The following is a 22,506-nucleotide window of genomic DNA, read 5'->3' on the forward strand; positions in this document are numbered from 1 at the left end:
GGCCGTGTCTTATCTCGTCTCGAGTGGGTCAGCTGCTGGCTCCTGCTTGTACGCTATGCCATCTCTGTGTAGTACGATTCCATGTCCGGACACGTCACAGCTGGTCACTGGGCATCGCTTAGAGGGTCCCGGGTTTGATTCGCTGTCGGGTTGGGGATTTTAACCTTCATTGGTTAATTCCAATGACTCGGGGGCAGGGTGTTTGTGCTGTCCCCAACATTCCTGCAACTCACACATCACACATAACACTATCCTTCACCACAATAACACGCAGTTACCTACACATGACAGATGCCGCCCACCCTCATCGGAGGGTCTGCCTTACAAGGGCTGCACCCTGCTAGAAATAGCCACACGAAATTATTAAACTGTGCATCGCAGTCTTGGTCTCCGTCATGGTAGCCTGGGCAGTCTTCCTCCATCAGCTTAAGCGGTTCTCATTATATTGGCGGTGTCCATGCAAGAAGAAAACAATATTATACGGGCAGAATAATTAGCTAATTCTTTCATTTTAAGCATTAGCAGATACGAATGAATGCTAGTATTTTCTCCTATATCTCGAAATTGCGCTCTTATATGAATTCAAATGCGGCTTATTCTCATTAAATAGATCCTTTTCTTCACGTTGGCTGGTGCTTCTAGATATTATTTCCGTTATTCTTGATTATATTCAGCCACTAATAGTGCTAGAATTCGCCCTTTATCTTCAATCTTGCACCGGTCCGTATATTCCTTTTTTCCCCCCCAATATTTTAAATTGAATTATATACGTTTCTCCACGTCTTGACTTATTCTTTAGCCGTGAATAATATTGAATTCTTCACCAATATTTATATTTCTAACACACAGTTCTCTTCCTAATTGTTAATGAATCTCTTCTTGGTTCCAAGTGGATTACTTCTTTTTAAAAGCGATCTTCTTTCTCAAGGTATTAAGAATTAATTGAATACAATTGTTTTTCAAGACAATAGTTGTTCCAACATGAAACTCTTTTTCGATGGTCTTTCATAAGTCTCCGCCTTCTAATCTGTGATTAACTTGCCTCTTGGTGATAGTTCATATGTGTCCGTGTTGCATGAAGCCGGCGCACGCCATTTTGTCCGCTACATTTCTGTGAGTAGGATCGCCTCGACTGTAACGTAATGGTACAGTACCTAACTTACGGTCACGGCCGCTTCCTTTCCTCTTCCTTGCCTGCCCCTCCCGATCTCCCCCTCTCATCCTTGTTCAGCATAGCAGGTGAAGCTACCTGGCCGAGACACTGGTCCTCCTCCGCAGTTGTATCCTCCGACCCGAAGTCTCATGCTCCAGGACAGTGCCCTTGAGGCGGTAGAGGTGGGATCCCTCGCAGAGTCTGAGGAAAAGAACCAACGCTGAAGGATAACCGGATTAAGAACGAAAGTTTTTTTACAATTGGCTTTACGTAGCACCGACCCAGACAGGTTTTATAGCAACGATGGGATAGGAAAGGCTTAAGAGTGGGAAGGAGCGGTCGTTGACTTAATTTAGGTACAGCCTGGTGTGACAATGAGAAACTATGGAAAACAACCTTGAGAGTTTCCGACAAAGGTGTTCGAACCAACTTACCTACCGACTGCAAGCTCACAGCCAACTCGACGAGGAAAAGCCTTCGTGGATATCGAACTGAGTACAGCCCACCAGCTTCTTCAAGAATGAGACAGACCATCTCTCCTTCCAGTGGGATAAATGTCTTAAAAGCTGATCATCTTCCAGCGGGATAAATGTCTTAAAAGCTGATTATTTGTGAGGCGCGAACGTTTTACTGTACCTTGGCTCTTGCAACGGCTCTTGACACGTTTACATTTCACTGCCCCTTATTGTACATTAACAAACGAATTAATCTCATAATCTTATGGTTGCTAAGTCTTGTATGGTAAAGGATGTGGATCGCATGTGTTTCAGTGTGTTAGTAGGCTTTACACAATTTCTTTCAGGGGTCCAATTTTGTTTTCTGCATGTGCGTTACGCTTCTGAACGAAATTCATCCTCGGTAGGGAGAAACTGCTGCTCAGTTATTTCCAGGTGAGTGCATTCAGAATTCTCTCTGTCTACACAAGTTTGCGTTGGGTTCCTGAAGACGACGGTGGCGCCGTCCTTCAGGCGAGGATGGTGAGTGTGGACAAGGTGAGGAGGGTTGGCGGCATTCACCTTAGTGCAGGAGAATTGAAAGCCACAGAAAACCATTTTCAGGACAGCCGACGGGGACGGGGACATCTCCTGAATGCAGACGTGGCCACCCGTCCTCTGCTCGGTTGGTCGGTCGCAGTGCAGAGCTGTCGGACCACGGACCATTCGTCGCCACTCTACAACCGTCGACCGAACATTGTCATCACCCAGCATCGGATGTCACACTCACCGAGGAGAAACAACTGATCACAGATAGCAGATGACAGCACCAATCATTAGCATAACGTCATCTGAAGAAAGTAAGCGATTGTGTCTCCTTTCACGAGCTGGTTTGCGGTATTCCAATATCAGAATTCACTTTAGCCAATGAGTTAAAATAGCATTCAAAGTACGGCCAAGAGTACTGAAATGAAAAACATAGAGCATGTGGTCCCATGGTGTAATGGTTAGCACTCTGGACTTTGAATCCAGCGATCCGAGTTCAAATCTCGGTGGGACCTGCCTGCCATTTTTATTCAACAACTGTGTGAGCTAGATCAAGAGAGTGATCCTATTATGAGTATACAAACTAGGTTGCAGGTATTGTAAGAAAAAAATAAAGAAATTGATAAACGTTGGTGGTCCGCGTCTGTGGTGTAGTGGTTAGCGTGATTAGCTGCCACCCCCGGAGGTCCGGGTTCGGTTCCTGGCTCTGCCACGAAAGTTGAAAAGTGGTACGAGGGCTGGAACGGGGTCCACTCAGCCTAGGGAGGGCAACTGAGTAGAGGCGGGTTCTAATCTCACCTCAGCCATCCTCGAAGTGGTTTTTCCGTGGTTTCCCACTTCTCCTCCAGGCAAATGCCGGGATGGTACCTAACTTAAGGCCACGGCCGCTCTCTTCCCTCTTCCTCATCTATCCCTCCCAATCTTCCCACCCCCCCACAAGGTCCCTGTTCAGCACAGCAGGTGAGGTCGCCTGGGGGAGGTACTGGTCCTCCTTTCCAGTTTTATCTCCGACCCAGAGTCTCAGCCCTTGAGGCTGTAGAGGTGGGATCCCTCGCTGAGTCCGAGGGAAAAACCGACCCTGGAGGGTAAACAGATTAAGAAGAAGTATAGGCCTATTTATTTGTAATGGATAAACTCAAAAACTACTGAACCGATTTTAAATATCCTTTCATCTATAGAAAGCTACATTTTCATAACAATTAGGCATCCCCACGAAAATTTAAACAATGTAACCCAAGGTATCAAAAAAATACGTATAGAAGTCATTATAGGCCAATATAGACGAAATATCGAATTCGTCGCACAAGGACGAGACAAAGCTCCTTTTAGCATCACGACGCGCAGAACTAATTGCGATAAGAATGGGAAGGTAGAGTCCGCGGCTTCATAAGGGTGGAAGTGAGAACCATCTTCAGGGCTCCCAACGGTTTCATTCGAGCGCACCATTTTCGGACAGCAAGCTCAAAGCTAGGCGACCCTCTCCTCTCGACCAATTCGCCGGTCGAAGACATTGATGGTTATCAGTTTACATCGGACGATGACGTGTCTAACTGGCACAGCCCGCCAGTTTTCGCAAGAGTGGGATTGACGTCCGCTCCATCCAGTGAGATAAATATCTTAACAGTTCTTTTGAGGATGAAATGTTTGGGCAGTTGATCCCTTTTCATTTGGCTGTCCTCTATAGTAACAACTATTTAATTCTTTTTTCACAATTTGCATTATGTCGCACCAACGCAGATAGGTCTTCGATGGATAGGAAAATGCCAGTAGTGGAAGGAAGCGGCCGTGACCTCAATTAAGATACAGCCCCATCATTTGCCTGGTGTGAAAATGGGAAACCACGGAAAACCGTATGAGGGCTGCCGACAAAGGGGTTCGAACACACCATCTCCCGAATGCAAGCTGATAGCTACGTGACCTTAACCGCACAACCACTTACTCGCTAGTATTAAAAGGGATGTAGATTGCATCTCTCGCAGTTACATGTATGTGTTGAGCCTAACGAGCTTTATACAATTTCGTTGTGGGGCCCAATTTTGCTTTCTGCAGGAGGACACTATCATATCCGTCACGCCTCCAAACGTAATCAATCAATCAATCAATCAATCAATCAATCAATCAATCAATCAATCAATCAATCAATCAATCAATCAATCAATCAATCAATCAATCAATCAATCAATCAATCAATCAATCAATCAATCAATCAATCACTACTGATCTGCATTTAGGGAAGTCGCCCCGGTGACAGACTCCTTTATCTGTTTTTTTCCTAGCCTTTTCTTAAATGATTGCAAAGAAATTTGAAATTTATTAAACATCTTCCTTGTGTAAGTTATTCCAATCCCTAACTCCTCTTCCTATAAACGAATATTTGTCCCAATTTGTCCTCTTGAATTTCAACTTCTTCTTCTTCATATTGCAGTCATTCCTACTTTTAGAGATGTTACCATGGTTGGTGGATCAGCAGAGGCGAAAGAAGGTGCCGGGATGAATGGGTCTAACTACAGAGACAAAGTTAATTTAAAATTTTATCAAAGGTTATATTTTTTCTCTTAAAAAAGACTACAAGTAACAAAGTCACAGGTACCAGTAGCAAAAGACAAGTCTAGTTGAGACAAGATTGGTGGAATAAACAGAACTTGGGTTTCAATTCCTCACTTAACAATTCCTGAGCTACCCAATTAGCTTTACAAAGATCACCATATTATGCAAGGGCAGAACACCCCTTAATACATGGAGCACTTGCTCCCAATTTTTTTTAACTTAAAGCCTCCCAGAGGCACTTTTACAACACTTGAAAAGAGCTGACACGCTCTCAGTTTTTCCAAGCCTATTCAAGGCAACACCAAAAATATCTTACACTTCTCGGTCTTCCATGGCCCAGCTTACAAAATTGAAACAGGGCTATCTTGCACCCAACCTATAGGGCCTTCGTTTAAAAGAAATAACAGTTAAATAACTGGCCCGAACACAAAATGAAAGGAGGCGAATACCTGCACTCCTCGATGTGACTTCTTAAAACCCAAGGGGCACTAGGCCGATTAAACAGGGGCTATTCCCAAACGATGGAAGTGGCCCGTATAAGAAAGAAATTTAAAACATTACGGAAGGGAAGAAAACCAGTTACAAAACGTAGTCACCTGAAACCAATATGAAGGGGAGCTCGAGAGGCTAAATCACTCTCTATCCCCGAATTACAGTTACAGATTTTATTAAGTTTTTACATAAGCCGGACGAAAAATTACATGTTTATAAAAGTAGGTTACATGGTAAAGGTTTCGGAACTTTCCCGCGGGTTAAACTGCTGAGCTAGCAAGAAATAAAGATGTTAAACGGCTATTACCTTGCTGAAGATCAGCTGCCTGATGAAAGAGACACCTCCCGCCTCCTGCTTCACGTCCACACACTTAGTTATATGTAGATCAAGTGGCCAAGAGCCGTGAAAATCCGCAGTTTATAAACCCTCGGGGAACGTTCGAGACCTTTCATGAATAATCAAGACACACCCACAGAATTTTATTGGAGGATACAAAGTTTACACTCAAAATCGATGAAGAAGCCTGTGATAGGCTGAAAATTAATTACAGAAATTAGGGATTGGCTGAATTCAAAACTGGCGGAAAGAAAAGGTCAATATTGCCAACCCAAAAATAAATGAACGTAATTTAGTAAAGAACAAACTTATGAATACAAAATTTCTTCAAAAACGTTTCTTCACTTCGCACCAGGGTGCATGATCATAGTTTTTTGTAGTGACCTCTATGAGAGAATGTCCAAATTTCTTGATGAACGGAAAACAAAAACAAGTTGAAATACACACAGTACTGGAAACTTCACCATCACAAAATTACGGTAGTGACATCTTCAGAGGAAACGTTTAAATAGGTCTAGTTTCGAGTTCAGTGTTTCTCCTGTAGGGGAATTTTAATTGGCGCAAGATTTAAATGTGCGACGTAGAGGTGTACCGCCCGGTACAAGAGACACCACTCAAACTTTCTCGGTAAGGAGGAGCTGCTGCTCATTTGTTTCCCATTGAATGCTCTCAGAAACGTAGTGACATTTCCGTACTACTACTTCTCAATTGTTTTTATTCCTCCATCAAGGGGGAGGTGACGCCGTCTCTCAGGCCAGGAGATTTCTGGTGGTAAAGAGACGGTGAGGGTTTTGCGGCTGTGGACTCTAGCAGGAACTGACCCGACATTCACTTCAGTGCAGGTGAATGGAAAACCATCCTCAGGACAGCGGACGGTGGGGACTCCCTACTGTCCATCCCTACTGGCCACCCGTCTTCTACTCGGTGGGTGGGTCGGAGTGCAGAGCTGTCGGACCACGGCCCACGGACCACCCGTGGCTACTTTACTACTACTACTACTACTACTACGAAACGTTTTCATTCCTCCCCTGAAGGGGGAGGCGGGCCTCTTAGACGGTTACGCCGTCTCTCAGGCCGGGAGATTTGTTGCGGTGGAGGAGATGTGCGGAGAAGGTAAGGGGCTAGGTGGCCGTGGCCTATACTACGAACTGCCCCGGTATTCGCCTCAGTGCAGGAGGATGGAAAACCACGGAAAACCTTTCTCAGGACAGCCGACGGGCGAGGCCAGGCGAGAAATGCAGCACTGTGCCCCAGCCCCGTCTCCCGAATGCAGAGGCGTAGAGGCGCTGTAAAGCCGTGACCACCTCTCCTCTGCTCGGTTGGCCGGTCAGAGTACAGAGCTTACGGGACAACAACCTACTCTGCATCTACCGACCTGGCCACTTTGTAGGACGAAGCCTACTCAACAACCGCCGACCGAATATTTGCCACTAGTACGTCATCACCCAGCAGCTGATGTCACATTCGCCAAGGAGAAACAGCCGATCACAGATAGCAGATGACAGCACCAAGCAACGTGGAAACATTAGCATAACGTCATCTGAAGAAAGTAAATGATTGCGCCACTTTCTAGAGCTGGTCCGCGGTATTATGACCATCAGAATTCACTTTCGCCCATGTGTTAAATTGGCGTTCAAAGTACGGTGAAGAGTTTTAAAATAAAGGGGCAGGGTATGCGGTCCCATGGTGTAATGGTTAGCACTCTGGACTTTGAATCCAGCGATCCGAGTTCAAATCTCGGTGGGACCTGGTTGCAATTTTTAATCGACAATTGTGTGTGCTATATCAAGCGTGTGGTCCAATTATAGGAATCCAAACTAAGTTACTGGGATTGTGACATCAAATTAACAAACGGTAGTGGATACTGATTCGAAACCAGAAACAGAAGTATACAGTAGTGTTCGCATCACCTGTGAATAAACCTTAATCGCCTGTTTTGAGGAGTAATAGAGAGATAAGATACCAAAAGACTGACGAACGTTAATACCCCTCAGTGGGCGGTAGGATAAGGTGCAAAATTATACTACATCCGGGCCTAAGTGATTGTTCAGGGTGGTTTCCGACAAACGAATAGTGTTACGCCGCACCGGGTGGGATCGATCCTGACTCAAACCAGTGGTATTTCAAGGTGATCAAATACGTCAGACGCACCTGAAAGAACTCCTGCGAGACACTATTCTGGCACCTCGGCGTCTCCGAAACCCTAGAAGTAGTTTATGGGACGTAAATATATTATTATTATTATTATTATTATTATTATTATTATTATTATTATTATTATTATTATTGGTAGTGTCCATCCTTGCGGTGTAGTGGTTTGTGTGATTAGCTGCCATCCCCAGAGGCCCGGGTTCGATTCTCAGCTCTGCCACGAAATTTGAAAAGCTGTACGAGGGCTGGAACGGCGTCCACTCAGCCTTGGGTGGTCAACTGAGTAGAGGGCGGTTAGATTCCAACCTCAGCCATGCTCGAAGTGGTTTTCCGTGGTTTCCCACTACTCCTCCAGGGAAATGCCGGGATGGTACTACACCCTAGTAAATGATTTGAATATATGTTCCCGCCAGCTCATCAGGGTAAAATATTAACTTCTTCCTTAAAATATAATAATATTATCGCATGTTCCGTTGAAGAGTAAGAGCATGTGCATTAAAATATTATTTAACCCCCAAACTCTAACAATGCATTTCATCATTCGTTATATCATCACAATAATTCCTGTCATTAACAGTTATATTACCTTACAGCTACATATCATTACCTATATTTCAGAATAAACCTCAGAATTAATCCTTACGTCCGCCTCTGTGGTGTAGTGGTTAGCGTGATTAGCTGCCACCCCCGGAGGTCCGGGTTCGATTCCCGGCTCTGCCACGAAATTTGAAAAGTGGTACGAGGGCTGGAACGGGGTCCACTCAGCCTCGGGATGTCAACTGAGTAGAGGTGGGTTCGATTCCCACCTCAGCCATCCTGGAAGTGGTTTTCTATGGTTTCCCACTTCTCCTCCAGGCAAATGCCGGGATGGTACCTAAATTCAGGCCACGGCCGCTCCCTTCCATAATCCTTGCCTCTCCCTTCCAATCTTCCCATCCCCCTACAAGGCTCCCGTTCACCACAGCAGGTGAGGCCGCCTGGGCGAGGTACTGGTCATACTCCCCAGTTGTATCCCCCGACCAAGAGTCTGAAGCTCCAGGACACTGCCCTTGAGGCGGTAGAGGTGGGATCCCTCGCTGAGTCCGAGGGAAAAGCCGAACCTGGAGGGTAAGCAGATGATGATGATGATGATGATGATGATTAATCCTTACACTAATTTATTAGCATGCTAACTTTGTAGAGAAAAGAAAATGAAACTACGATAATTAACCATCTTATATACATTGATTCTTTCTGTCAACATAGTTGGATTTAGGTCTTTTGTATTCTTACATTCATTATTCGCTACTTAATGTTTCACTGAATTACTTAAATCCATAATTTTGCATAAGTATTGTTCATAGAGTTTTTTTCACAAGGTCATATTCTTTATTTTTGTTGGGATGTGGAGGATTTTTCATATTTGGGTTTTCGTATTCACCTTACGAGATACGAGATAATTAACAATTTTCCTCATTGTGGCTTTAAACTGTTACCGCACTCTAAAATACTATTATAATTAGAAATACTAACTAGGCAATGTTATATCAATTCGTTTATGACATTGGGAATCAAACATATAATCAATAAGTGCCCCTAATGAAATAGCCTACCGATATTAACTCTGAAATTGTGCCACTCATTTATATATGTGCTACTATTAATGATGTATACTCTTATTTCATCTACCGCTGTGCCAATACTTCGACGTAGTATAATTCCTCAATCTACAGTTTATTCAGGGAGACATTCTCGTTCTGTAGGGCGATAATTCTTAATGTCCCTACATATACACTAATAAGTATCTGAAACTCAATAACCATCATCTTTCACGTTATATCACCAATCGACATTAAATCAGCTAGTTTGTAACTCTATGTTCACATCAACATGGCTTAACCTCATAGCTTTCATTTTATTTATCGTGGATTACCAATACCTATCACATGGATCCGTTACAGCAACTTCCTTCATTTAACCTTACGACGAAAATAAAACATTATATCTCAATACTTTCATTACTGTTATCCGCACACTTTATCTTGGTGCATTTACACCCTAGTGCTGAATCGGTCGACCTCGGCGATCTTCGAGATTCGTACAGGCAACCTTTGAAACACAAACTATGAATCGCTTAAGCATCGTTGTGCGACATCTTGCGCACACTTTACGTACTAGTACTGTTGTTGTTTACACAACAAAGCCAAAGTATAGAATTCATGCTAGGAACAAGATTCGCATCGAGAAATGTTTTATAATGTTATATAATGTGTATTTGACATAGTTGTTCTCTTAAGATGATAACGGTTTAGAAATTTCATATCGATCGATCATATTTTCGATTCAATTCAGATTTCATTTTCATTCAGTTGGCAGCACTATCGATACCAGGACAGCTCCCTCCTTACTCCTCACCCCCGTACACAAATGCACCAAGATAAAGTGTGCGGATAATACACATCCTACACATTTCTCACATACCTCTTCTTATTAATCTACCTGAATATATATATATTCTCATTTCGCTTCCACTAAATATTTTCTCTGTTATGGTTCGATACTCCCTCGACGATATATTCTTCTTATAAAACGCGTATTCCTAATATAATCCATCTCTTCGTATAATAAAGTCATTCCAGCCATGTCTGTCGATTTGGTTTACTAAAAAATTAGGTTATACTCTGCAATTCATGCCTACTCTTTTCAGTCTTCCCCCATTTCATAGTTAAATAAACTTTCCGTGTAGATTGGTAAGTTAAAATCGATATACACTCTTCACGTATGTTGACAATAACCCATAATTACATTTTGATTATATCTGCTACTTAAATTGGCACACTTTCGCGGTTAACTGCTTAAGATCTAACACTGACATTCACAATTTGGCACATATAATTCGTTTATAGGTAACACTCAATTGTTTTTAATTTAATACAACAGCTACTATTAATTCTTAATATAAATCGGAAACTTATCTCTTATCCACGGCCAACTCAAATGACAGTTCCATAGTGATGACGTCAGTTTTTTAGTGCAGCGATATGTAGGCACGAGTCTTGTTTACGTGGTGGTTTCGTAGCACGTTGTTGTTATTTCAACGTTATTAGAAGTGTTCGTTCGTGTTTAAAAGTCATAACTGTATGAAAATGCATCAGTAAAGGATGTATTTTCAGCAATAGTCTGTGTTAAATACTATAGAATTCTAATTTGAGGAGCCTGATGTTAGGAAGTACTGCTAGGGTATGTGATAAGTTAAGTGTACCCACTGAGCTATTATGAATTGTCTAAAGTACTCTAAAGTTTATCATTTAATTATGATTATTACTATAATGTGTTAGTGTAGTGTATGCTCCTCTTTGTAAAATGGGGCGAACGTGTAGAGTGCCTGGATGTAGGCCTACATCCAATTACCATTTAAATAAGGAGGTGGCTAGCTCAACATTTGTGTTTCCTAGCTGTGCCAACTATATTTCCTGGGCAGCCGTCATATATGTCTCAACCAACACCTGCCAAACGAAAATCGCCAGAAGAAGGAGACAAGATATCAAATTATGAGGACTAGTTGGGTGAGTTAACAACCCTAAATGTACTTGAATTTTCTACCAAAATTGATTCATTTTAGAGACAACAGTTCGCCTATTGAGCATTAAATGATTTGTTATGGAGGGCTACATGTTAATTCCGGCCTTGATATCTGATTCAAAGATGTATGTTTGAACAGTGGAAATCGTAGGGATGTTTCTTTCCATGTTTTTGTAATGAAAGTTGAAGAGCCTGGTAATTTCTGTGACAAGTGTGGGTGTGAGCTGCAGAGTTAATGAGCATTGTGTCCAAGATCTATCATATCATAGCAAATATTTTCCTGTCATTCATAAATAATTAATTAATAACACTATATGCTCAAATAAGTGTAATATAATGGCATTTTAGAAACAGCAAGAGTTTGCCTAGTGACCATCATACTACTTTTTAAATTGTGGAAAGCTACACATTAACTTATACCTTGATATCTGATTCAAAGATATTTTTAGACAGTGGAAATTCTAGGGATGTCTCTTTCAATGTTTTCAATGTTTTGATAATGAAAGTTGAAAAACCTGTGACAAGTGCGGGTGTGTGCTGCTGAGTTAATGAGTGTTGTGACCAAGATCTGTCATATTTTGGAAAATACGTTTCTTAATTTATTCATGTGCTCAGACAAGCATAAAAAGAATTGCATTGTTTTGAGAGAAAAACCATTCGCCTATTCACCGTCATCGTACAGTCCAGGTGAGTAGCCTTCAGTCGAACATTTTACAATATGTAATATATTACCTTGAGTGCATATATTTGTGTATTCGTATGTATACTTTTGATAGTGTTTCTTCAGTGTTTTGTGTTTATAGGCTTATTATTGCATTTTCTTTGTCAAATTATGATAAAAAATATCGTATCAGCAATATAGGAATTAAACGCGACGACGGAGAATGAGCACTATACGCGTGACGTCACAACTGTTGGTATTGTTGGGAGATCAGAAGAATGCACAAGCCCGGTGAGGCACGGGGTGAAGGGGATTTCACCAGCAGAGCCAGTGACGCAGTGGTTACCATAGCAACTCCGCTACTATCCAGGTGACTTTATATTATCTTCTACTGGCAGCTTTTCGATCTTGTCAGTTGTAACCCTGCAAACTGCAAAGTGTGAGTCAATGTTTTCGTGTAGCAGATACGAGAAGATAAGAGCCGATCTGTCTGGGAAGAGCAGGAAGTTCGTGCTTGCAGGCCACATTCCTCATTCTTGCATTCTTCTCATCTCTACACAGTAGCAGGCCTCTATATATCAAGATGGCCGTGTCTTATCTCGTCTCGAGTGGGTCAGCTGCTGGCTCCTGCTTGTACGCTATGCCATCTCTGTGTAGTAAGATTCCATGTCCGGACACGTCACAGCTGGTCACTGGGCATCGCTTAGAGGGTCCCGGGTTTGATTCGCTGTCGGGTTGGGGATTTTAACCTTCATTGGTTAATTCCAATGACTCGGGGGCAGGGTATTTGTGCTGTCCCCAACATTCCTGCAACTCACACATCACACATCACACATAACACTATCCTTCACCACAATAACACGCAGTTACCTACACATGACAGATGCCGCCCACCCTCATCGGAGGGTCTGCCTTACAAGGGCTGCACCCGGCTAGAAATAGCCACACGAAATTATTAAACTGTGCATCGCAGTCTTGGTCTCCGTCATGGTAGCCTGGGCAGTCTTCCTCCATCAGCTTAAGCGGTTCTCATCATATTGGCGGTGTCTATGCAAGAAGAAAACAATATTATACGGGCAGAATAATTAGCTTATTCTTTCATTTTAAGCATTAGCAGATATGAATGAATGCTAGTATTTTCTCCTATATCTCGAAATTGCGCTCTTATATGAATTCAAATGCGGCTTATTCTCATTAAATAGATCCTTTTCTTCACGTTGGCTGGTGCTTCTAGATATTATTTCCGTTATTCTTGATTATATTCAGCCACTTATAGTGCTAGAATTCGCCCTTTATCTTCGATCTTGCACCGGTCCGTATATTCCTTTTTCCCCCCCCCCAATATTTTAAATCGAAATATATACGTTTCTCCACGTCTTGACTTATTCTTTAGCCGTGAATAATTGAATTCTGCACCAATATTTATATTTCTAACACACAGTTCTCTTCCTAATTGTTAATGAATCTCTTCTTGGTTCCAAGTGGATTACTTCTTTTTAAAAGCGATCTTCTTTCTCAAGGTATTAAGAATTAATTGAATTCAATTGTTTTTCAAGACAATAGTTGTTCCAACATGAAACTCTTTTTCGATGGTCTTTCATAAGTCTCCGTCTTCTAATCTGTGATTAACTTGCCTCTTGGTGATAGTTCATATGTGTCCGTGTTGCATGAAGCCGGCGCACGCCATTTTGTCCGCTACATTTCTGTGAGTAGGTTCTCCTCGACTGTAACGTAATGGTACAGTACCTAACTTACGGTCACGGCCGCTTCCTTTCCTCTTCCTTGCCTGCCCCTCCCGATCTCCCCCTCTCATCCTTGTTCAGCATAGCAGGTGAAGCTACCTGGCCGAGACACTGGTCCTCCTCCGCAGTTGTATCCTCCGACCCGAAGTCTCATGCTCCAGGACAGTGCCCTTGAGGCGGTAGAGGTGGGATCCCTCGCAGAGTCTGAGGAAAAAAACCAACGCTGAAGGGTAACCGGATTAAGAACGAAAGTTTTTTTTACAATGGGCTTTACGTAGCACCGACCCAGACAGGTTTTATAGCAACGATGGGATAGGAAAGGCTTAAGAGTGGGAAGGAGCGGTCGTTGACTTAATTTAGGTACAGCCTGGTGTGACAATGAGAAACTATGGAAATCAACCTTGAGAGTTTCCGACAAAGGTGTTCGAACCAACTTACCTACCGACTGCAAGCTCACAGCCAACTCGACGAGGAAAAGCCTTCGTGGATATCGAACTGGGTACAGCCCACCAGCTTCTTCAAGAATGAGACAGACCATCTCTCCTTCCAGTGGGATAAATGTCTTAAAAGCTGATCATCTTCCAGCGGGATAAATGTCTTAAAAGCTGATTATTTGTGAGGCGCGAACGTTTTACTGTACCTTGGCTCTTGCAACGGCTCTTGACACGTTTACATTTCACTGCCCCTTATTGTACATTAACAAACGAATTAATCTCATAATCTTATGGTTGCTAAGTCTTGTATGGTAAAGGATGTGGATCGCATGTGTTTCAATGTGTTAGTAGGCTTTACACAATTTCTTTCAGGGGTCCAATTTTGTTTTCTGCATGTGCGTTACGCTTCTGAACGAAATTCATCCTCGGTAGGGAGAAACTGCTGCTCAGTTATTTCCAGGTGAGTGCATTCAGAATTCTCTCTATCTACACAAGTTTGCGTTCGGTTCCTGAAGACGACGGTGGCGCGAGGATGGTGATGTGTGGACAAGCTGAGGAGGGTTGGCGGCCATGGTCTACACTAGGAACTGTGCCGGCATTCACTTTAGTGCAGGAGAATTGAAAGCCACAGAAAACCATTTTCAGGACAGACGACGGCGACGGGGACATCTCCTGAATGCAGACGTGGCCACCCGTCCTCTGCTCGGTTGGTCGGTCGCAGTGCAGAACTGTCGGACCACGGACCAGTCGTCGCCACTCTACAACCGTCGACCGAACATTGTCATCACCCAGCACCGGATGTCACACTCACCGAGGAGAAACAACTGATCACAGATAGCAGATGACAGCACCAATCATTAGCATAACGTCATCTGAAGAAAGTAAGCGATTGTGCCTCCTTTCACGAGCTGGTTTGCGGTATTCCAACGTCAGAATTCACTTTAGCCAATGAGTTAAAATAGCATTCAAAGTACGGCGAAGAGTACTGAAATAAAAAAACGTAGAGCATGTGGTCCCATGGTGTAATGGTTAGCACTCTGGACTTTGAATCCAGCGATCCGAGTTCAAATCTCGGTGGGACCTGCTTGCCATTTTTATTCAACAACTGTGTGAGCTACATCAAGAGAGTGATCCAATTATGAGTATACAAACTAGGTTGCAGGGATTGTAACAAAAAATAAATAAATTGATAAACATTGGTGGTCCGCGTCTGTGGTGTAGTGGTTAGCTTGATTAGCTGCCACCCCCGGAGGTCTGGGTTCGGTTCCTGGCTCTGCCACGAAAGTTGAAAAGTGGTACGAGGGCTGGAACGGGGTCCACTCAGCCTCGAGAGGGCAACTGAGTAGAGGCGGGTTCTATTCCCACCTCAGCCATCCTCGAAGTGGTTTTCCGTGGTTTGCTGGTTCTCCTCCAGGCGAATGCCGGGATGGCACCTAACTTAAGGCCACGGCCGTTTCCTTCCCTCTTCCTTGTCTATCCCTTCCCATCTTCCCATCCCTCGCAAGGCCCCTGTTCAGCACAGCAGGTGAGGCCGCCTGGTTGAGGTACTGGTCATACTCCCCAGTAGTTTCCCCCGACCCAGAGTCGGAAGCTCCAGGACACTGCCCTTGAGGCGGTAGAGGTGGGATCCCTCGCTGAGTCCGAGGGAAAAACCAACCCTGGAGGGTAAGCAGATTAAGAGAGAGAGAGAAATAAATTGATAGACATTGGTTCATGCCATAAAGAGGAACATAGTATTTGCATCATCTTTGAATAAACCTTCATGGCCTGTTTAGTAATAGAGATAAGAGTGGTGTAGTGGTTAGCGTGATTAGCTGTCACCCCCGGGGGCGCAGGTTCAATTTCCTGCTTTGTCACGAAATTTGAAATATAAAATATGCTTTACTTATATTCGCAAATGTAAAAGCAGTTATTTTCACAATACGACAGAAGCAGTACGAATAATCTTGCAAGTCACGAAAAGTACATGACTGCATAGTGCCAACACGCGAAGTAAGACGTCGTGTCAGCAAATATGGTCCCTAAGCTGTATGGTCGGCGACACTGAATCGAACCTAACAGAAAATACCTTCAGTATTAATAGGGGAGAAAGAGTAAGGTTGTTCCCTTAGTGTATTCACTTACATGTCGAGTAGTAGAGTGGTCAACCGGCTGCCCACTGTGGCCGCGAGACGTGTGATTCGCGTACCACTAGGGGTACCCACATTTACACATTTACAGTGAGCAGTTCATTCGCTCATTTTCAGGTTTTGTCTACATGTACACAGGGTCCCCATTCCAAGCTATTCATTCTAAAATGTGTCAGTTTGTAGGCTACCTCTCATTGACTAGGTATGTAGAAATGCTTGCTTACGCTGCATTGCTATTTTTAAAAAATTGTTAAGAAATTCGGTCACCCAATTCCATTTTTTACTAACAAAGTAGCCTATATTGTACAATAATAACTTCTTCTTCTTTTCCTCTAGGGTTGGTTTATCCCACCTCTACCACTTCAAGGGCAATGTCCTGGAGAGTGAGACATTTAGTCTAGGGATACAACTGGGGTGAATGACCAGTACCTCGCCCAGGCGGCCTCACCTGCTATGCTGAACAGGGGCCTTGTTGGGGTTGGAAATATTGGAAGGGATATACAAGGAAGAGGGAAGGAAGCGGCCGTGGCCTTAAGTTAGGTGTCATCCTGGCATTTGCCTGGAGGAGAAGTGGGAAACCACGGAAAACCACTTCCAGGATGGATGAGATGGGAATCGAACCCACCTCTACTCATTTGACCTCCCGAGGCTGAGTGGACCCCGTTCCAGCCCTCGTACCATTTTTCAAATTTCGTGGCTGAGCCGGGAATCGAACCCGGTCCTCCGGACCGGGGGTGGCAGCTAATCACACTAACCACTACACCACAGAGGTGGACACAATAGTAACTACTGCGTTAATAATCTTTATATATCAAAGTTCAGTCTGCGTATGTTTGTGATCGCAAAACTCTAGAAATATTCGGTCAGTTGACTTGAAATTTTGACATAACGTTCCATTTGAATACGAGCGTGTTTAGGAAGTAGTTTCAACGAAATCTAATAGGTATTTTTTTATTACGAGTAATTTTATGGAATTAACTTAAGTACAAAGCCGCACCAAGACTGAATCGACCTTGTTGGACAGATTGTCGCTAGGCGATAACGACTTAAGCTATATCACTATAGTCCGGTAAGATCTGATGTATATAGGAGGATCGGAACACGCATCCATGTTCTGTGAAGGGTTTTTCTTGCTAGGTGTTTAATGTAATTAGGCAACGCATTGTCTGTTATTTATAAATAGGAATCCAACATGGCCTGATCGAGATGTACTCTCAAGTAACTAGGCAACTCATTGCCTGTTAAGTAGTCGATAGTTGTCTGTGTTTTCGCCAGCCATAGTACGAGTTTTATGAGTTGAATCGAGAAGAAGAAAGCACAATAGCTTCAACAACGGCAAGAACAATTAGATGAACAGCTAAGACGTATGGAGTTGCAATATGTGAATGACAGAGCTTCCATATCACCGAAATGCGAACCAGATATTCAATAAGTTACAATACCTCATGTAATTTCGTTCATATCGGAAAAAGAGGACAAAGTTCGTCCGCACTGCACAGCAATGAAACTGAAAGTAGAAAACCCCGAGAATGTGCTACCCGAGCAAAAAAGTGAAGCTACCTGAACTTGAGCAGCCAAAAGAACCGCTGGAAAGTTTGTTAAATGGAATTATTGATGATTCAAAACGTTTCCTCAAAAACATATGAAATTACAATTCCTGTTTTCAGATGACTCTATTCCGTGCTAACGTTATAGCAGAGCATGTTTTGCCGACAATTAAAATTCAGGGAAAAAATTACCACAGATCATTAATCTTTGCTTTCTTTTCCCAGCAATAATCATAAATTTCTCCAAATCTATTTCATAGGAGATGAAAATGACCAATGGAATGCACGTTGGAATAAGAAGGTATTATTGAGTCGTTGCAAACAATGTTACATGATAACCAAAATTTAATTCGGATGTTCAAAAGTGCGCTTGATCTCATGTTCGTTAGAATACATTTATTTACTTACCCATTCATTACATATCAGACTGAGCCACAGCGAAGCGTGCCGGGATTTAGCTAGTAGGATATTGCAACCTTATGACCGAGCCACAGCAAGGGGGCAATATATCTTTGCTATGCAATGAAAACTTCGTAATTCCACGCACGAGATAATCACGTTTCTGCACCTGTCTTGTGAAGGCTTTGCGTGAGAAGTAAAAAGAAAACTCTAATGGCCGAATAATTGGGCTACCGTTAAGCAGTGAAAATGACAGGAACAGTTCTTCGATCATTGCTGACGGCTCAGTTTTGGACTTCTTCTGTAAACTTTACTCCTAAGGAGTTACGAGGTGTCCTTTGCGCAGCGACGATTATATACATTCTTGTTATTAGTGGGGAACAGTGTAGTGTACAGGATCAGCTGCTTGCTTATCATTCCGATGACCGTGGTTTGATTCCTGGTATTGCTGTGGTGGGATTTCCCGTGGTGTCAGGAAGGGCATGCGACCGTAAATCCCCTGCCATAATTTTTCATGGGTCGGGATGAGCTGCTCAGACGGTTCAGGCGCTGGCCATCTAACCTCAACTTGGCAGGTTCGATCCTGGCTCAGTCCGGTGGTATTTGAAGGTGCTCAAATACGACAGCCTCGTGTCGGTAGATTTACTGGCACGTAAAAGAACTCCTGCGGGACTAAATTCCGGCACCTCGGCGTCTCCGAAGACAGTAAAAGTAGTTAGTGGGACGTAAAGCAAATAGCATTATTAATTTTTCATGCCTCAGTGCAAGGGGCATAAGCTGCGCAGGTGAAGATGTTGATTATTATTATTATTTTTATTATTATTATTATTTGGTATCCAGCAACAATCATTTGTTATTTCTTGTATATATACTTGTACTTCGGGGTACAAAGGTAAAACAATTGGATTTTGGGGGTACGTCAACCACAAATTTTTGAATACCAATCAATCAATCAATCAATCAATCAATCAATCAATCAATCAATCAATCAATCAATCAATCAATCAATCAATCAATCAATCAATCAATCAATCAATCAATCAATCAATCAATCAATCAATCAATCAATCAATCAATCAATCAATCAATCAATCAATCAATACTGATCTGCATACCATTGGTTTAGAGAATAGAAATCTTATGTTACTTACCTGAGCTATCTTGTCTCCGTACTGTTTTAGTCGTTCCAGGATGAAGTGTCCTAGAGGAATGTCTGGAAGTGGTTGGTCGTCTCTGGGACCGTACAACACGCGTTCGTCATCACGCATGTTTACCTCGCTAAACTACAGTATCTACGTATCTACCTCTTTGCGCTTCCAAAAGATCTGAGAGAATTTTAACTTCAAACTGAATACGTGACTCAGTGATACCCTTAAAGTACTTCTAATTCACTAGAAGCTCGAGAGATGAATTTGTAATGCACCTGACATATTTGTAATTCAGTTTTTTTCTGAATTAATATCTCACTCTAGTTTTAGTATTAAAGGAGTGAAAATTCACGGTTTGGATTTCAACTTTACTTACGAAAATAAGTACGTACAATGGGAATTATACAAGAAATACTGAACCATCCACTTTAGCTAATATTCTTAAAAGTTTCGGCCACAAATCTATGAACTGTTGATTGATTGTAGGTTACTGACAGAGTTCAGCAAAATTCCCGGTGAAACAATTAGTAAAATTCGCGTTGAAGTAAGAGCGCATAATCCACTGAGCTCGCACTATTTCACGCACTAACTGAACTAAGCACTCTTGTGCATCAGTTCGACACTGGTGACTCGTTTGATATGTGGAGACGTGCCCAATCAAACACGAGCACTATCTCTCAGGCACCGGCCACCTGCCTCACACCTGTGAGAATTACCAAGACAAGGAAGTTGGTGAATAATCGCTAGAGAGCTTTGTTACTGTTGTTGATTAATGTTAAGTCTTATGATATCAATGGTCACCAGCTGCGTATACTGTATCGAACAGAATCAGACAGAGGAGAAAGAGGATACGGTATACGTTGTGACAGCAATGAAGAAGATAGTTAAGAAAAAATAATGTACTTCTTTGTTGAGACAAACAAAACTGAATGTTTCTTCACAGTTTCTCTTTGGCTTGTTTGGTAACATAAAGCCGTATCTCAAAAATTACTATTAATAACATAATTACTGCTTACGTTTGAATAACATTATTAATATATTTTATAAAAGAATAAAATTTCATTTATATGTAATTACTGGGAATGTTAAAATGCGTCTTTTATGTTCTGAGCGGCTCGCACGGTTACGGCGCCGGCTTTCTGAGCACAAGTTGGCAGATTTCATCCTGGCTTAGTCCGATGATATTTGAAGGTGCTCAAATACGTCAGCTCCGGGTCGGTAGATTTACGGGCCAGTAAAAGAACTCCTGCGGGTCAAAATTCCGGCACGTCGGCGTCTCCGAAAAACGTAAATGTAGTTTGTGGCACGTAACAGCAATAACATTATTATTTTCTATTTTGATGGTAGAGGCAGAGTGGGCTCGCTGGACCGTGGACTCCCACCAACCAGACGACCGGTGGCTACACCTCTACTGTGGCTCTAAACTTCTAGTGCCGGTACCCACCGTTGGCTGTCCTGAGAATGGTTTTCTATGGTTTTCCATTCGCCTGCAATGGCAAATGCCGCAACAATTCCTAGTATAGGCCATGTCCGCCAACACTCCCACCTTTTCCAATTCAAATCTCCTAGTCCTGAAATAAGTTGTCGCCTTCTAACAGGTGAAAACAATTTTAGTAGCAGTCTCTTCTGATTTGTTCATACTGATCCCTCGTGACCATGCCCATTCCACCTTAATTTTAAATCCATAAACTTAATGCCCAACAATCTAGCGCAGGGCCTCTCAGGGTACATGCACTGCGCACGGTGCAAAAGACGACTTCGCTTGGTTGACCAGAGTGCAGACCCCCACTCCTCGATTTGGAGCAATAGCGCTTTCTCTCTCTCTTTCCCCACGCCTGCCTAGCTCGCTCCCCCTGTCACCCTCTTCCTCAATTGCTCCGTAGCGCTCCAAATCCGAGCCGAGTTGAGCCGAGCCGAGCGGGACCGATGCACTGTGCACAGGAACTCTGCACCGGTGTTTGCACGCGTGAGATTTTGGGCGTTTGAGAGGCCCTGTAATCTAGTGTAATGCCCGTCGGTGTTTCCAGACAGGCACGTATTCATCACTCTTGACGAACGTTGCGTTGCCACAGCTAGTTGCTGGCATGTGTACATGTCTTATACCCTGTTGCAACGATGTGATTCATTTTTTGATATTTCATTGAACATTGACATCATTGGTCTATTAAAAGTGAGTTCACTACTTCGCTTTGTGAGGAACTTACCTTAAAAGTTAGGCTTTGCCAAGCTCTGATTTTCAGTGCAGAAACAATTCCGAAATATGATGATACATTATGATGAGGAGATGTTTAACGCCGGCTGAAATACGTGATTTAAATTTCTAGTAAATATGATAGGTGAGTTGTGTCTGCCAGTTATGAAGACGTTTCTTTGATAATACCGTGGATTGTGATGTACTTTCTGGAGGAGCGAATTGTCCTTTCCCAACCTTTGTCTTGAGCTGGGTTGTGACAGTATTTAAGAAGGAAGGAAGGAAGGAAGGAAGGAAGGAAGGAAGGAAGGAAGGAAGGAAGGAAGGAAGGAAGAGAAAGATCGTAAGAAACTACGGTTCGCAGAGAACTTTGCTCAGCGTCTTCAGAAGACAATCACGGCTGTTCACTAGGAAGCCTTCTACAATAAATAATTTAATAATTAGTAATTTAAAAAAGTTCTCTGCCAAACGTAAAGCGTTTCACCTTGCTTTCTTGACAGAGCATAAGCCCAAAAAGCCCGAAAAGAAGCTTATCTCTCTACTTTAACCATTAGCCACTGACGTACACTTCTGTTGCGACCATGCGATAGTCCTCGGGGCAATGCTCAAGTAGCACTTAAAAATAATAAAAAACAGTCATCTCCGTAGAGGCAATGAAGGCCCTTGGAGAGGTAAAAGTTTCCACTATCCGTAACCTCGGCACTTGATGGTGTACAGTGGTTAGCTCTACGCCTGGCCGCCTTTGCCCCCAGGAATTAACCTGGTACTCATTTTTGGTGTAGGCTGAGTGAACGCCAGGGCCATGCGCACCTCCGGAAAGAGAAATTTCGTTTATTTAATTTTTCGTTTCCCTGGTGGGAAATCGAACCCACGTCTTTCCGGGCGAACGGAGCACGTCTTTACCGTCTCTGCCAGGAAGCCTCTGGCACTTAATAATACAGAAATATATGTTTATTTCCAAGATTTTGAATAAAAAGAAATTGAAAGATTAAGACCTTTATGTTGGTGGTTTAAGTTTGCACTAGGTCTCCGGC

At 42.9% G+C, this 22,506-nt stretch overlaps 1 protein-coding gene and 3 non-coding genes across 4 annotated transcripts in view; 3 read left to right on the top strand and 1 right to left on the bottom strand.

The window, feature by feature from the left end:
• LOC136865943 (luciferin 4-monooxygenase) overlaps nucleotides 1–19,881 on the bottom strand; it is a 181,575-nt gene extending 161,694 nt beyond the window's left edge. Inside the window, exon 1 of the mRNA XM_067142503.2 lies at nucleotides 19,285–19,881. Within this exon, the coding sequence (XP_066998604.2) occupies nucleotides 19,285–19,401 (117 nt within the window). The 5' untranslated portion in view covers nucleotides 19,402–19,881. The remainder of the gene's footprint in view (nucleotides 1–19,284) is intronic.
• Nucleotides 2,577–2,648, top strand: TRNAQ-UUG (transfer RNA glutamine (anticodon UUG)). Its single transcript has one exon. It is a non-coding gene; the product is annotated as a tRNA-Gln (tRNA).
• TRNAQ-UUG (transfer RNA glutamine (anticodon UUG)) lies at nucleotides 7,187–7,258 on the top strand. Its single transcript has one exon. It is a non-coding gene; the product is annotated as a tRNA-Gln (tRNA).
• Nucleotides 15,070–15,141, top strand: TRNAQ-UUG (transfer RNA glutamine (anticodon UUG)). Its single transcript has one exon. It is a non-coding gene; the product is annotated as a tRNA-Gln (tRNA).
• Nucleotides 19,882–22,506: the final 2,625 nt, after the last annotated feature.

Source organism: Anabrus simplex, chromosome 3 (genome assembly GCF_040414725.1).
Source record: "Anabrus simplex isolate iqAnaSimp1 chromosome 3, ASM4041472v1, whole genome shotgun sequence".
Taxonomy (NCBI): Eukaryota; Metazoa; Arthropoda; class Insecta; order Orthoptera; family Tettigoniidae; genus Anabrus; species Anabrus simplex.